Raw genomic sequence first — 14,425 nt, forward strand, 5'->3', positions numbered from 1 at the left:
CTGAGTTTCTGTTACAGAGATTTTGAGGGTCTCAGTTAAATCATCCTATTTGAAGACTGATTACTAGGGAGGGAATGTATCATTCTGGTTTTAAATTATCTTTCTGGGAACAGATTTTAATCTTTCCTTCTTTTTTTTCCTATGGAGTCCCGTGGATGTATTCAACTCTGTGTTTTCAAAATATTTCCTATTTTTGTCTGTTTAATGAAGCATGTCAAACATTCCTCACTTTTTGCACTTTAGAAATCTGTAGGAGTTCCCTGCTATCTTTTCTTGCTATTTTTCAGAAAGAAGGATTAAAGGTTTGCTTTCCTTTTTTATTTTTTCCAAAAAGCATAGAGTCTTTCATGCATGAGATGTTGTTTCCTATGCTTGTCTAGCACTGAGCATGATGGGTTACTTAAAGAAACCAACTCCTCAGCTATGCAGTGCTGGGATTTAGGAGTCTGGCAAAGGGTCAAATCTCTGAGGGACCAGTCTGGTGGGACAGGCTGTGCTCAGAACTGCTTGCTTTCTAATGCAGCACAGCCACGTTTCATTGCTGCTTTCTAGGAGTTAAATGGTCTTTTTGCTGAGTTCCCCATGAGGATTCTGGCCATGAGATCTGGAGCACACAGGGCATTTTTCTGCCAGCTCAGCCCCAGCTCCTCAGTCCTCAGGAACAAGCAAGAGGTCAAAGCCATTTCTGTGCCTGGGACCAGATGCTCTCTGCCCAGGGTGTGTGCAGGTACTTTGAATCAGGAGCATGAGCACCTGACATTAGGGCTTGGACTCTTTTACAAGAGCTATTGAACTAGAATTTGGATGATTTAATGCCTGACTTGGGGACAGCAAAGTAGTTATCCTGCTGAAGGTCACATTCGATCACTCAAGTCATGATGAATATGAGAGCGTAAGACAGCTCAGGGGAAATCTTCTTTATTTTTATGAGACAGTCCAGGATCCCACCACACTTGTGGAATATATAGGTAGAGGGGTGGTGCTGGGAATTGGTTCTTTTCACCATGTCTTCTTTAGTAGAAGATAAAAAGGATCTATACACCATATTAAGAAATCCAAGGTGTATTCAACCTGGAGAACTGCAGACTCTGCTTTCTTTGGCACTGTGAAAAGAAGGGAAAAGAAGGAAATAGAAAAGGAAGGGAAGTCTTTAATTCCTGTCTGTGACACTACCTAGACAAGTACTTTCCAGATTAGGTATCAAACTGTCAACTACCACACTCAGTTGGGGTTTGCTCCTTCGTTTGCAGTTTTGGTGGAAGTTTCATATTTTCTCTGAAGAACTGCTTATGTAACAGGACACTTGCTTTCTTATCTCTCTCTCCACAAACTATTGCTTTTCCATCAAACCAACAACAGCAAAGGTCAGGATTTATGCAATAACATTAGGTGGGAGGGCAGAGGGGAGCGGGAATAGAAGCTGGAATGCAGCCATGAGCCATGGCCAGCTCTCTTCTTTCTTCTTGCAATGTATCACTCATCCATGAAGGAGCATTAACGTCCTCTGTGTGTACCATCTCTGTACACTCTGCTGGGAATGTGTAATGTTGCTCTTAGTAGCAACATTCCATTATTTTCTATCTCACAGTTGTCAATAAATCATCTGTTAAATGAATCAGGCCTTGTGAACTTGAACTGGCAAGATTGATTTTTGCATGATGTTTCTTTAGGAAATGAATTAAATCTTGGAAAGAAAAATGTGTGCACAGTGGCAGAGCATGCTTTCACAGAGAGAGTATTTATGATGAATAGAAGGAAAATAGAGTACACATGCTTCAAAGAGCACATTCTTGTAATGATGCTCAGTACTAATATGATCTGAAGTAAAGATGGTAAGATCAGAAGCTTTCAATGCAGAAAGATTACCATTTCCTTTGAAAGCATTATTTACTGCAAAATCCTGAGATGCTTTTAGATATACATTGAATTCTTGCATTGTAATTTACCTAAGTCCTTATTTTTTTGGCTTTCCTCTGTATCTGTCAAAATAATTGGGCTTTCAGCAGTGCTTTTTACAGACAGAGGGTATGAATCCAAGAGTGATTTTTTCTCTTTACTGCCTGCCTTTACAACAGCTGAAGGAGGAAGATCCTCTTGCATTACTACTTGCATGGAGGCAGCTCTGTGAGTCTGTGAGCAAGAGTGGATGTGTGTCCCCTCCACCTGTTGGAACACAGATATTTAAATCCACTCTCCTGTTGCTGTCAAGGAAAGCTTCAGAAAGACCAAAAAAATTCCCAATGACTTTTCCAAGATTTTCTTAACATTAAAAGTGCATTTCTATGATCAGTCATAGCAAGTGTAGTAGGGAATTACTTTTGATCTTTAGCACTGAGACACACATAGATAATAACCACACTGTGGTTGTTAGCTCACAATGAAATGATGAGGCTTTGTTGCCTTTGTGGGATGACTGCTTTTCCTGACAGTGACAGGGATAGTAAATGGTGCACTAAAGTCCTGACATCTGAGATACTTCAGTGGCAAAATGGAGAAAGTACATTCCAGCTCTATAGTGAATTAAAAAAAAAAAAAAAAAATGAAAGGTATGGAATGTGAAATTATATCCCTGCATCCTTAAAGAGCGCCAAAGGAATAGGGAAATCTAAAAGGCATAAGCAACTTTTGGAGGAAGATTAAATAATACTAAAATGAAGACTAAATAATTCTAAAATTCTTTTAATGTGTGACACCTGGAACTTTCAGCTACCCATGTAAATTCAGAACCTTGAAAAATCAGATGCAGGCCCACAGTCTAATTTGACTAATATGATCTACATGTGCTCAAATCTGGGATTTGAACTGGACATTCTGATACAAAATCTAGGCTAAATACTGTTTTCACTAAAGGATGAATTCCTGTAGACAGCTCTGAGCAGTGTTAGAGAAACCAGCACAGCCTCAGAGTTCCCCGTTCAGAGTTGCCCCTGGAAAGCTGCTGACGTTTGCACAGTGGGCAGCCTTACCCTGCACTCCTCCAGGATGCCTGGCTGGGCCTTTTAGAAAATCTTCTAATTGCAAACACTTTGAGGACGTTGATCCACAGCCACTCTGTGGATCACTCAGAGTAATTAAATAATTATTCTGAAGAGCACTTGTGTGGCCTGGCAGGGGATGGGGCTGGAAGAACCCACCCAGATCTCCATTCTGACCCCTGCTGCTGCCCCCTCCCAGAACATTCCTCTTTTCTCCCTCATTTTTAAAGCAAGGAAAATCCAGGAATTTAATCTTCTTCAGAATGACCAAATTTTAAATTAGATTCAGATTATTTTGACTTTGGCTTAAGCCGTCAGCATCTAGGCCTGGGAAGGGGGAAGGTCTCCTTTCCAGGCAGTCTTTTCTCCTATTCTTTGCTTTTTATTGCTCACAGGCTTGCCTGTGCTTTGGGGAGAGGATAATAATTGCATCTACAAAAGCTTACAACTGCCCTACAATACACCCTGTCAGCCTGGCCACTTTCAAAGCTTTTTCAGGCACAGTTGCAAATCTGTCATTTTTTTTTTCACAAAACAAATTCCTTTCACACAAGCCATTTTTATCTTTTTTGGAATTGCACAGCTTATGGTTTTCATAATGCCACAGGATGGTTTTGATCTCACTTGCTGTTTTTCTATTATTTTGGATGTTAAATATTTTAATAGTGCAAATGTTTTTAAAAACTGGGACATTTTCAATAAACCATATCCTAGAATACACAAAACTCAAGCCTTCCTCTAAAAGACTTTAAAAATACACAAATGTGCATCAAGAGCTGAGAAAATTGACATTTCTTTAAATGGTTCTTCAAAACATGCATTAGTAGGAGGTCTTTGCAGCTACATTCCATACTTTTTAAAATTATTATTGATTCCCAGAGCTTCTAAGTGCCATGTGCTCATTAGTAAGCCCATCTCATATTTTTCTTTACTCTGTTAAATGAAGTTCTGTAGATACATGAGGTAATACATGTTACAGTAGGCAAATAAGACAGTGAGTATTTTTGAGCCTTTTTTATCTACAGCCCTCTCTGACACTCAGCTCATCTTAGCTATCCTCTCTTTAATCCTGGATAAGTTTGTTTTGTGCTTTAGCAGCTCTTTGGTCCAGAAACAGAGGCCAGAACGGTGTCAGTGACCACCTCAGCCAAAAGCACCAGAGTTTGTTAAAAATTGAGCCACTCCCATCACTTTGCTAGCATAGGTTCAGGCAAGTTGCCAAGCACAGGTTCTGTGAGGGAGGAGGTGTTTATTCATTTCAGCCCCAGCTGGGGTCCTGTCCTTGGGGAGTTCCCACAGTCCCCCTGCTCACACCACACTTCAGAGTGTGGCATTCACATTCTCTGGAAAATCCCTTCGCCCAGGATTTTTCTCCTGGGAAGCTGAGAAGCCTCAGAGAAAAAGGAAAACAGTTATTATCTCATTTGCTTCTCCTGTGTTGTGCTCACATGTGGAAGATTTGGAGATTGTTCACCGCAGGTGATTGTTTCATTGGGTTCTGGTGCGGGTTGTTTTCACTCTTTGGCTAATCAGGGCCAAGCTGTGTCAGTACTTTGGAAAGAGTCACAAGATTTTCATTATTATCTTTTTAGCATTCTGTAAGTATCCTTTCTGTATTCTTTAGTTAGTTAGTATAGTATTCTTTAATATAATATAGTATCATAAATTAATAAATTAGCCTTCTGAGAACATGGAGTCAGATTCATCATTTCTTCCTGCCACAAGGACCCCTGCAAATCCAATAACAGAGCTGTCTGCCCAGAAGCCAGAGCCCTGCTTGAGATGCCCTTTCTTGTGCCTCTGCTGAGAAGTGCATTCTAATGCCTTTGTTAATGGGATGCACTTGAGCATGGATGAACCATCCTAGACAAGTGTGTTTGCTCACACACTGATTGCTCCTCACTCCTGATAATGGCGCTGTCCTGGTGTACAAATGGCTCCAATAAAATCCTGGTCAGGTCATAAATCTGTGCAAATTTGGTTCCCAATATTCAGGACTATTGTATTTGCTTATGGGGATTTCTGCTCTATTTGGTTGTTCCATGCTGCCCTGAGTGCTGGGTCACAGTGCTGCATTTCCTCGTGGTATTTGTGCATTTCTGCCTTTGCAAGGTGCAGTAGTGCATGGCAGAAATCCCCTGATTTCCTGCCAGGGGATCTTTGCAATCCACAGGGGAGCTATGTTGTCTCATTTGCACTTTCTTATTGAATTTCAATCAGGTTTCCCAACAATTTGCTGGAGGAATTCCTGTGGGACACCTTCAAATGCTCCTAGCCACATGCCGTCCGACAGCTCCTCATTTTCTCTTCTGTGTTTTCTCATTTAAGAATAATTCACCACATGACAACATTTTACATTAATGAAGCCCTGGTGGTATCAGATATGATGACATTCTGTAGGGAACAGAGGAAATAAGCACAGGGATAGACTCAGTATAAAGTAAAAATCAGCTGATGTGCAAAAAAGTTAATGAGGGGGAAAACCAGCTTCTGCTGGCATATGCTGACTCACGAGTATCTCTCTCTCCATCCAGCTCAAGCACAGGCAAATTGGATTTATCTGTCGCTTTTCAAGGGTCTCTCAGGAAGAGAGTAAGGACAGTAGGCTCCAGTAAAAATTAAGTGAATCTACTCAATTGTTTATCCCTTTTTCTCTGTTTGATAGAGCACCAGTTCCTGGAAGAAGGAGTCTTTCCAATCAATTCCTGGGTTTCTTTGCAGGTTTTAGGCAGTATCTGATATCCTGGCAGGGATTCTGGGAAGAATGTGGTGTGGGGTTTTTTCCTGTGAGAAAGCAGCTCAGTGCTAGTGCTCACTGTCACTCTGGAAATGTCCTGTGCTAAATCCACTCAGGCTGCACAGTAACAGTCGTGCTTTTGTCTTTCTGTACAATATTCTGCAGTTTGTTTCTTCAGGTAGAGCAATGGTCATTACTGTGAGGGTGAAGACCCCAAACATTATCCCACAACCCAGCACACACTAGCATTTGGATCTTGCTGCCCATAAAAATAATACCTTTTCAAGTTAAAGCAAACAAGAAAACCCCAATGACCAATGAGGAGCTCCTTAATTTTAGATTTGAACAAACTTTAAGAGATGGAGTAGTGTCAGAAGAACAGAATTGTGTAAAAGTGGTTTTATCCTATGAACCATCTTCATGTGTTTTAAAAGAATGGTATCAAATAATAATGAATATCTCTTTTTTACTATGACACTTTACAAAAATCATCTACTGCCATTCTCCTAATTCAGTTTAGGTCTATCTGTGATTGCATAAGGAACTGTAAAAATTAGAGATCTCTTATAGCTCATTTCATATATACATAGTAATATTTTCAACTTCTTTTTGAGAAGTGGTGCATGAGCTTATGCTTCAACATAGGCATTCTGTGAAACCACCCTCTGTTTTCACTTTTTTCCCCTATATATAGTCTTTTCATTTTTATTCTTGGCTGTTGCTTTCCCATTCCAATTGGACATAAATAGATCTGCCCATTTCTTCTCAAATACTTTCAATTTACTAATTTTACTGCCTGAATTTTGCTCTTTCCAGCTCAAAGGCATTTTCTTTATGGAAAGTAGCAGCTGCCCTTAACATCACCAGCTCAAGTTATTTCCAACTACTGTAACTCAGAACATTTTTACTGAAGATCAGAATCTAAAATTTCTCTTTGTTCAGCAAGTGAAACAAAACAACCTCCTGGATGTAAAGTTCAGCAGGTTGTCTCTAACATTTTCAGCCGTGGCTTTGGAAGGTCTGTGGGAAACAATTCCATTTAAAGCCCAAATATACACACTATGGTAGCCTCTTTGTCTAAAAACAGCTGTCCCACAATTCCTTCATTTTAACCACAGTGAGTTTGTCTCTACTCTTAATTATTCTTCCAGCTTTGCTGATGAGTTATTCCCAATGCCTTGGAGTGCAATATCTGCTGAGCTGTCAGCAGCAAAGTCGAGTATCTGTGAAAACCTCCCACGGGCTGTGAGCTGTGTGTTTACTTTAAGCACTGCTTTAATCTCAGAGCAGTGGTCAGTTTTTCTGAGAACTCAGCCCTCTTGCAAAGATTGGCCAGTGCTGGACAGGCCATGGCTAAAGCCAGCTGGAGTCTGAGATCTGCTGGGGACATCTGTTAGAGTAGTGTGACAAACAGAGGGAGAGAGGGAGGGAAGAAGGAAGGCAAGAAGGGAGATGATGACTCTATAAAACCTTTTTTTATCCAGAGTGCTGCATGAACTGTTGGAAAAGTCCACTCAGTCAGACATTTTTATTTGCTCTGCTTTAGTTTTCAGTTGATGTAACTCTATTCCATCTTTCAGGTGTTGTGACAGAATTGGAGTGAGCTGGCAAATGAATTTTGGGAGGCTAAGAACCATGCAGTAGATAACATTTTAAATAGCACCTGACATGGCCAGAATGTCACAAGGGACATTACTCCCACAAGCTTCCTGCTTGGCTCTGAAATTCCCCCACCATCATTATAGTTTGGATGTATTTAAAATAAAACTCCAGGCTTCTTAATCATCTGGCAAAGATGCACTTTCCAGTGTTTCCACAATTAATGTGAGCACAAAAGGAAGTAGCAGTAAGCACTAGGAAGGCAGATGTACACTTTGCCTCCAGTGCTGAGGGAGCTTTGTAGCTCTCAATCTTGGTTCACACAGTTCTAGCTGAGCTTTGTGTTTTAAATGTGCCTTTTTAAAGGAGCTCCAGATCAAAGCCTATTTCATCTTCCCAATAACTCAGCTGCTCCTGTAATCATCTCAAAGTCTGAACTGCAGGATCTTGGCATCTGCTGCTGTATATATAAGTAAGCCAAGGCAAAACAAGTGACAGGAGGATCAGAGGTGGTTATCAGCATAGGTGTCAACCCTGTGGAAGAATACCCAGTGAGTGCCAAAAATGCAGTGAGACAAATATATCCTTGTAGAGCTCTGTCATGAAGTGTTGGTGACCTCAGGAGCAGTTTTACAGGTGAGCTGTTCATTGATTGGACTGGCAAGGCATGTTTGGAATGCACAACCTTTCCTTATAGTAACAGCAAACAATCCATTCCTTTCTACTTCATAAAATTATTGGCATAATACTTCATTTTTTATTGTTATAAGAAGTTGCCCGAGGCCTCAATGAAAAGAGCAAATTAGAGCATTACTCCTTCCAACCACGAGCAGTGAAATATTTGTGGAGGCCATTATTGCCAGAGTTGCATCACCAAAATATCACATATAAAACACTTGGGAGTCATCTGTAAGTCACACAGATGTGTGTATGTTTATATGCAGCTGTGTGGAGTTGGATTGGAAGTGGAAGGTTAGCACAGCCCTGAATTTATCTTGATGCTTACTTTGAAAGCAGTTCTTGCAGCAGCAGAGCGCTGTTCTGCATTTTTAGGAGCAGACCCACCCTCTCAGCCCAAAAGATGCTACACTTTTTTTAACTGCCTGTTTTAATAATCCACACACATGTGGACATAATTCTAGCAGGGTGAAATAAGATGCTCACTTACCTACAAGAAAGTGTAATGATGTTTGTCAGAGGAAGCGTGGTTAAAATTGCTGCATTTTCTTTTTACAAAGCACGCAAAAATCAAAGATAATATAAAAATTAGTACTTAGAGCAAAATATCTCCTGTCAACCTCCATGATAAGGTACATTTATGTCAAACCTTTTTAAGAAGTGTTGCCACATTGTTTTCAGATACTTTTTACCATATAATTTTGTTGAATTAGTCTTCAAAAATGCAAAAAATGAGAGTTTTTTCCCTACTGAATTGCTGAAATAATGCCTGTCCTGCTTCTAAGTGGAGGAATATATCACTATTGGGCAATGCCATTTAGGTTTGTGCTATATCACATTTTAATCAAAACTAACTGGACTTGTCCTCCAGGCTCACAGGACAAATGGCTGGACAGTTTGTTACCACTCACATGTGCTGCCAGCAGAGCCACTTTCTGCTTGTGAGCCAGGCAGCCAGCAGGGCTGGGCTCCAATAATGCATCCACTACCTCTTGGTGCTCAGGCAACAAAAAGCATCTCAGTCCATGGGCTCTCTTGCAAAGGTTTCTGTTTCTTATTTATGTTTTGTGGCTGGTCACCTCGACCACAGCCCATTGATTCTGCTCCATGCAGCACATTCGCATCCTTAAGCAGGTTATTAAAAAGAAGTGGCATGTCCCCAAGCTGAAGATTTAATTTGCATGGGAAGAACACTAACCTCACTAAACTAGTAAATATGCATTTTTTAAAGCTCCAACTTTTTTTTTTCCTTGTTGTTATTTCTTTGCATTTGCAGTTTCTTTCCTTCTACAGTACAAAAGCAGTTGAAGCTGTTCCCTCTCAGGGGTGCATTCAGGGCTCCTCAATCTCTACCTAAGAGGCTAGTTAGTATTATATAACAATAATATGAACCCAAAGAACATCTTTCCACAAGTAATGGTAGGAATGTACTACTATTTGTAAGAATTATTATTAGAATAAGAACAGTAGGAGTGAGAAGGCAACAGACAGATGCCAGAGAGATGTCAGGAAAGTCAAATGACACAAAACCTTTTGTACACATTCTGTGAATCTGGTTGCATACTTTGCTTGTTGGGAGATAGTGTAACATATCACTGTAACTTGTTCCTGGACAATATGGACTTCTTGTTAGCCAGAATATTCCAGCAGCAGGTGAGACACTAGTATGATCCTGTAGGAATGTGCTTCCTAAGTATTAAGTTTTGTTTAGAATTCACTGCAGTAGGAGTTGTGAGGTTTGGGGGTTTTTATGTTGCTAGTGGATGGAGATTTTACAATATTGCTTTGCTAGGCTGGAGTATTGATTTAATCTTATACATCTGCAGGTAAGTTCAGTTTTAATGTTGATTTCCATCACTAAGTACTATTGAAAGTCCCTCTCTGAAAGAGCGAAAATTAAATATTATACTGCTAATTTTCACCACCAATGTTTATAGATTAGTATCTGTAGAGCTGCAAAAGTCCATAACAAAAGCAGGCCCATAAAAGCCTGAACCTTTACAGCATGCTAATGGCTTTCCATTAGGTCAGATTAATGCTTTCTGCTTGGTGAAAATAGGTATTTAGCAACAGTGCTTTCAGTTTGTGAGGAATAAATAACTGCTGGACCAAGTGCTTCACCCTCAGGAATAAATCTGCACTTTGGGTTCTTGTTAATAAATCACTTTCTGCAGGATAATTTGTCACATCAGCAGATGCAGATCTGAGGGTGTTGTTGGGCCCAGCAGCTCTCATATCCTCCCCTGCATTTTCATTGCTGAGACTCAGAGAAGGGGCAGATGCTGGCCCTGCTCCAGGTCCCACTGCCACCCCAGGGGCAGGGACTGTGCTCTGGGCTCAGGCTGGGAGCTGGTGGCTCTCACCCAGCCCTTACCCAGCTCTCACCCATCTCTCACCCAGCCCTCACCCAGCTCTCACCCAGCTCTGAGCAGATCATCGCAGCCATCAGCAGGGGAGGATCCAGGAATTAATGTTACACAGCTGCTAAAGCAGTTGACATCAGTAAAATAGCAAAGGTAAAGAAGTGTGGGTTGTTTTCTCTTTAAGAGGTGCAGGACATGAATTGAAGCCCGGGTCTCTTAGCTCAGAGAAGACACACACCAGTGGAAATGCCTATTTACATATGTGTGCACTTGGGTCTGTTCACAGCACCAGAGCTTTAAATGGTTGTTGGCAGTTGACTGGACAGATTCCAGTTGTGAGAGAGGGGCTGTGGAGAGTCTGCTCCCTTGGTGATTCTCTTCAGCCTGGATTTTTAAATCAGTGCTTCTAGTCATGTCAATATCCATATTGTTTGCAACCCCGGTGTTCTCTCCTTATAAATCTTCAAATAGCAAGAGACCCATTATCACATCCATTCCTCCTACAGCCCTGTTCTTCTTATCTGAGAAATGTGACTTGAAACTTCTATTAATAGTGAAGAGGTACATTTGCGCTGCATTTTTCATGAAGAGGGTTCTTAAAAATGCTTTATAACTTCTACTAATGTAAATTTATATGTAAGGATCTCAGATGAGGGGCTCCTCCAAGCTAATTGTTTGATATATAACTAATGGGCCCTACCACCAGAAATAAAACATTGAGTGCTCTGGTTCCTAGATGCCAGAGCACTGATTTTGTTTGTATGAAACTCCTGTCCCAAATGTGCCCCAAACCAAAAAAAAAGACAAAATTAATATGTGCCTCTGATAATGAAATAAATTAATATGAAATGAAATTCAAATGAAATAAATAAAAATGGAATGCAGTTCCATTGGGTAGAAAGGCAGGATATTTTTAACCAGACAGGGTAGCATTAAAATAAAATTTAATGCAAGAAATGTAAAATAAAAGAATGCTTCCTCTATTTTAATGTGTGGGAGAAAGTAAGATTGAGGGCATTAAGTTGAGGGCATTGAATAGAAATTTAACTGAACTTTGCATTAAATTTTTGAAGTCTTGTCCAGAAATTTATTATTCACTTCATATTAATAGCAAAGTTGGCTCTTGTTTGACTCATGAAACACTATTTATTCTAGTGAAGAAAGACTGCAGTCCTAAGAGAAAACCTCAACCTCATACTCACTGTGGAATCATCCTTAAGCAGCATACTTAAGGAATATCTCATTTATTCACAGAAAATCTATCCAGAATGCAGAAAACTCCACTTCTGGGCTTGCTGTCAATCATGCCTCAGACCAGATTCCAAAGGAAGTCTGCAGGGTTTGTGGTCAGCAAAAACAAAAGCAATAAATTCACCCAGGGTTCACTCTCAAACACTGCCCTCAAAAAAGCTGGTTCTCAACATGGCTGAAGTTACAAACATGAAAAAACTGTAATGGCTTCATTAGAAATGGCATTTTACAGACCCTGACGTGTTTGATTGGCTCAATTATAGAGACAAGTTGTTCCAAGTCTGATTTGCCATTAATTACTTCTGTTTACCATTAATTAATTGCTTCTGTCCCACCTATGCTGTGCATTCAATCCTGGTTTGTATTGCCATTTAAAAGCATGGATTCCAAATACCCTAGTCAGTGCAGTTTACACCAAATGACCACTTTGTGAGGTTTATTTTAGAGACTTTGTTTGGCCCTGGGGAGGGCATCGTGCAGGGTGCTGAGGCTGGGGACAGGGGGTGTGTGCTCCTTGTTCCTGCCCTCCATACAGGGTGAGTTTGGGAGCAAACCCAGTGTCCCCCAAAGCATTTGGCTTAATTTGGGTTGCTGGGGTGTCTGGGGTTGGCTTTGTGTTTGGAAGTACACAAATCTAAACCAGGAAAACGGCTCTGGAAGATATTTTCTTTATTATTATTTCTTTTTCCTGGGCCTTGACTGTCTGTGAGGCTCCGTGTACCTGTCCAGGAGGCACAAGAATGGATGTTTGTAGTCCAGAGTTCCAGCCTTGGCCTCCATGTGCCACCGTGATTATTTAAAGTATCAGGTTTGCACAGTAAAACTATATTATTCGTTTCTTGGATGAATGAATTACTTTTTTTTCACCCAACTTGGAAAGATAAGATAGTTTATTATGACTAAAATGTGATGTTAATTCAAGTGAGAAAATAAAGTGGTAGCTTTTTCAGCAAGGTTGGCCACTTTACAATTAGTATTGTGTTGTCTTCCATTTATTTTACATTGATGGGATTTTTTTGTTTAACACCTGATTTTTCCTTACCTGAACTCAGCTTTAGAGGGATAATGATCTTCATATCTTTATCTTTCACAGGAAAATTTATCAAACCCTTTCAGTGTTACAGAAAAAAAAAAAAGGGGGAAATCCTTTTCTCCCCCTGAAATTTAGAAAAGGCCATAATTTCTATTTTTAACGTCAAAGTTATTCCTGTCCCAAACTAAAGTGTGAGAACAAACAAATCCTCAGAACAGCTGTGACATATCAGCAAGTTCCTTGTCATTGGAGCAGTGAGTTAAACTTGGGAGAGCTGTGGAACTCAATTTTCTTCAATAAGGTGGAAGGAGGGATATTATAATGTGCAGTGAGATGGAGAAGACTTATTGTGACTGTGAGGGATGTCTGCCTCTATGGCATAAAGTCTTGCTCTGTATTTCAAGAAATGTCATTTAAAATGTAGAATGAGTGCACAGTAGGAATAATAAAATTGCCTGAGCGTGTCAATTTTAAGCACTAAACATGATACAGAAATAAGAATATTTTTTTTGACAGAAACTCATGGCTAATGCAGCTTTCTTCCCTAAAAATATTTGCTTCAGCTGAACATTAATCTCTTGGCAGAAATTTCTGGGAAAATTAGATACTTCTCAGTAAAATTTATAAGAAAATAAATGCTTTACCAAGATAACAAAATGGAATTGACAATCTTCAGAGGTGGTAGAGTCTCACTTGCAGTAGAACTAGAGCAACATAACAATTTTTTCTGTATATAAATAAGTATATATATTTTCTATTACCGTGATAATAGCCTTATACAAAGCCAAATGTGGTTATAAATTATCCCTAGCATCTTTTTCAAGTAGCATGTCTCAGCAAGGATGTCCCTCCTCCCCATCTGTTTGACTGATATTTTTCTCTGAAATCCTAAAAGGTGAAAACATTTAAGTTAAATAGTCACATAGCTCTAATTGCCAACTGGCAGGGAGCTCTGCATGGCACTTCTTCCATCACCACTCGTGTCAGCTTCCAAGGAAGTACTTGAGTACAACTTAAAATTCATCATGACTTACATTTTCTTTTTATCTTGCATCCTTTTCCCTGACCTTCTCTTTTTCCTTCAGAGCTCTTAATGAGGAGAACTTTACAACCATAAACACAATTTTTCTAATGGACTCTCCGGGGAGAGGCTTTTCCCTGGTGCCCCTGACTCAGCCTGGTGCTTTGTTCTCTCCTAGCTTGCACAGACAAAGAGCTGAGGAGTCTGGCCTCGAGGCTGAAGGACTGGTTTGGAGCCCTGCACGAGGATGCCAATCGTGTCATCAAGCCCACGAGCTCGGACACAGCACAAGGCAGTAAGAAACTCTTTCCCCTTCAACACTGGGTGTTGTAAGAGCTTCCCAACCTGAGAGAATTGAACTGAGCACTGCTGCAACATCCTGTCAGGCAGGTTCCAGTCAATAAACAGGGACCTGAGTCCTGATCCTGCTGTTTTCTGAAGGAGCTGCAGTCCTTCTGTCCCCTCTCTCTGCCCCAAACTGCCCTAGAAACTGGCAGTCAGAGACAGAGAGACCTTCACAAGTTAATCAGGCAAATAAATGTCTGAAGGCCATGGAGAACACCCCTGTATGAGGAACTGAAACTGCTCAGGAAGTTCTCTCAAGCACTGGGGTTAATTATTATGGTGTAGTTTGTGTCTGTACAGTTAAATTCCATTACCCTCCAATTCAATGTGGCTGCATCCAAACCATTTCTTGGGGTTGGACTCTAGTCTGTGTTTAACCACCAGTTTTATGACCAAGCATTTTCTGACACAATGTCAGTGGAA

At 40.4% G+C, this 14,425-nt stretch overlaps 1 protein-coding gene across 2 annotated transcripts in view; it reads left to right on the forward strand.

Annotated features, from left to right (window-relative positions):
• Nucleotides 1-14,425, forward strand: part of SPOCK1 (SPARC (osteonectin), cwcv and kazal like domains proteoglycan 1) — a 267,842-nt gene that overhangs the window by 235,723 nt on the left and 17,694 nt on the right. For both annotated transcript variants that reach the window (XM_030957132.1, XM_030957133.1), the window contains one exon: nt 13,836-13,952. In XM_030957132.1, the coding sequence (XP_030812992.1) occupies nt 13,836-13,952 (117 nt within the window). The remainder of the gene's footprint in view (nt 1-13,835; nt 13,953-14,425) is intronic.

This window comes from Camarhynchus parvulus, chromosome 13 (genome assembly GCF_901933205.1).
Source record: "Camarhynchus parvulus chromosome 13, STF_HiC, whole genome shotgun sequence".
Taxonomy (NCBI): Eukaryota; Metazoa; Chordata; class Aves; order Passeriformes; family Thraupidae; genus Camarhynchus; species Camarhynchus parvulus.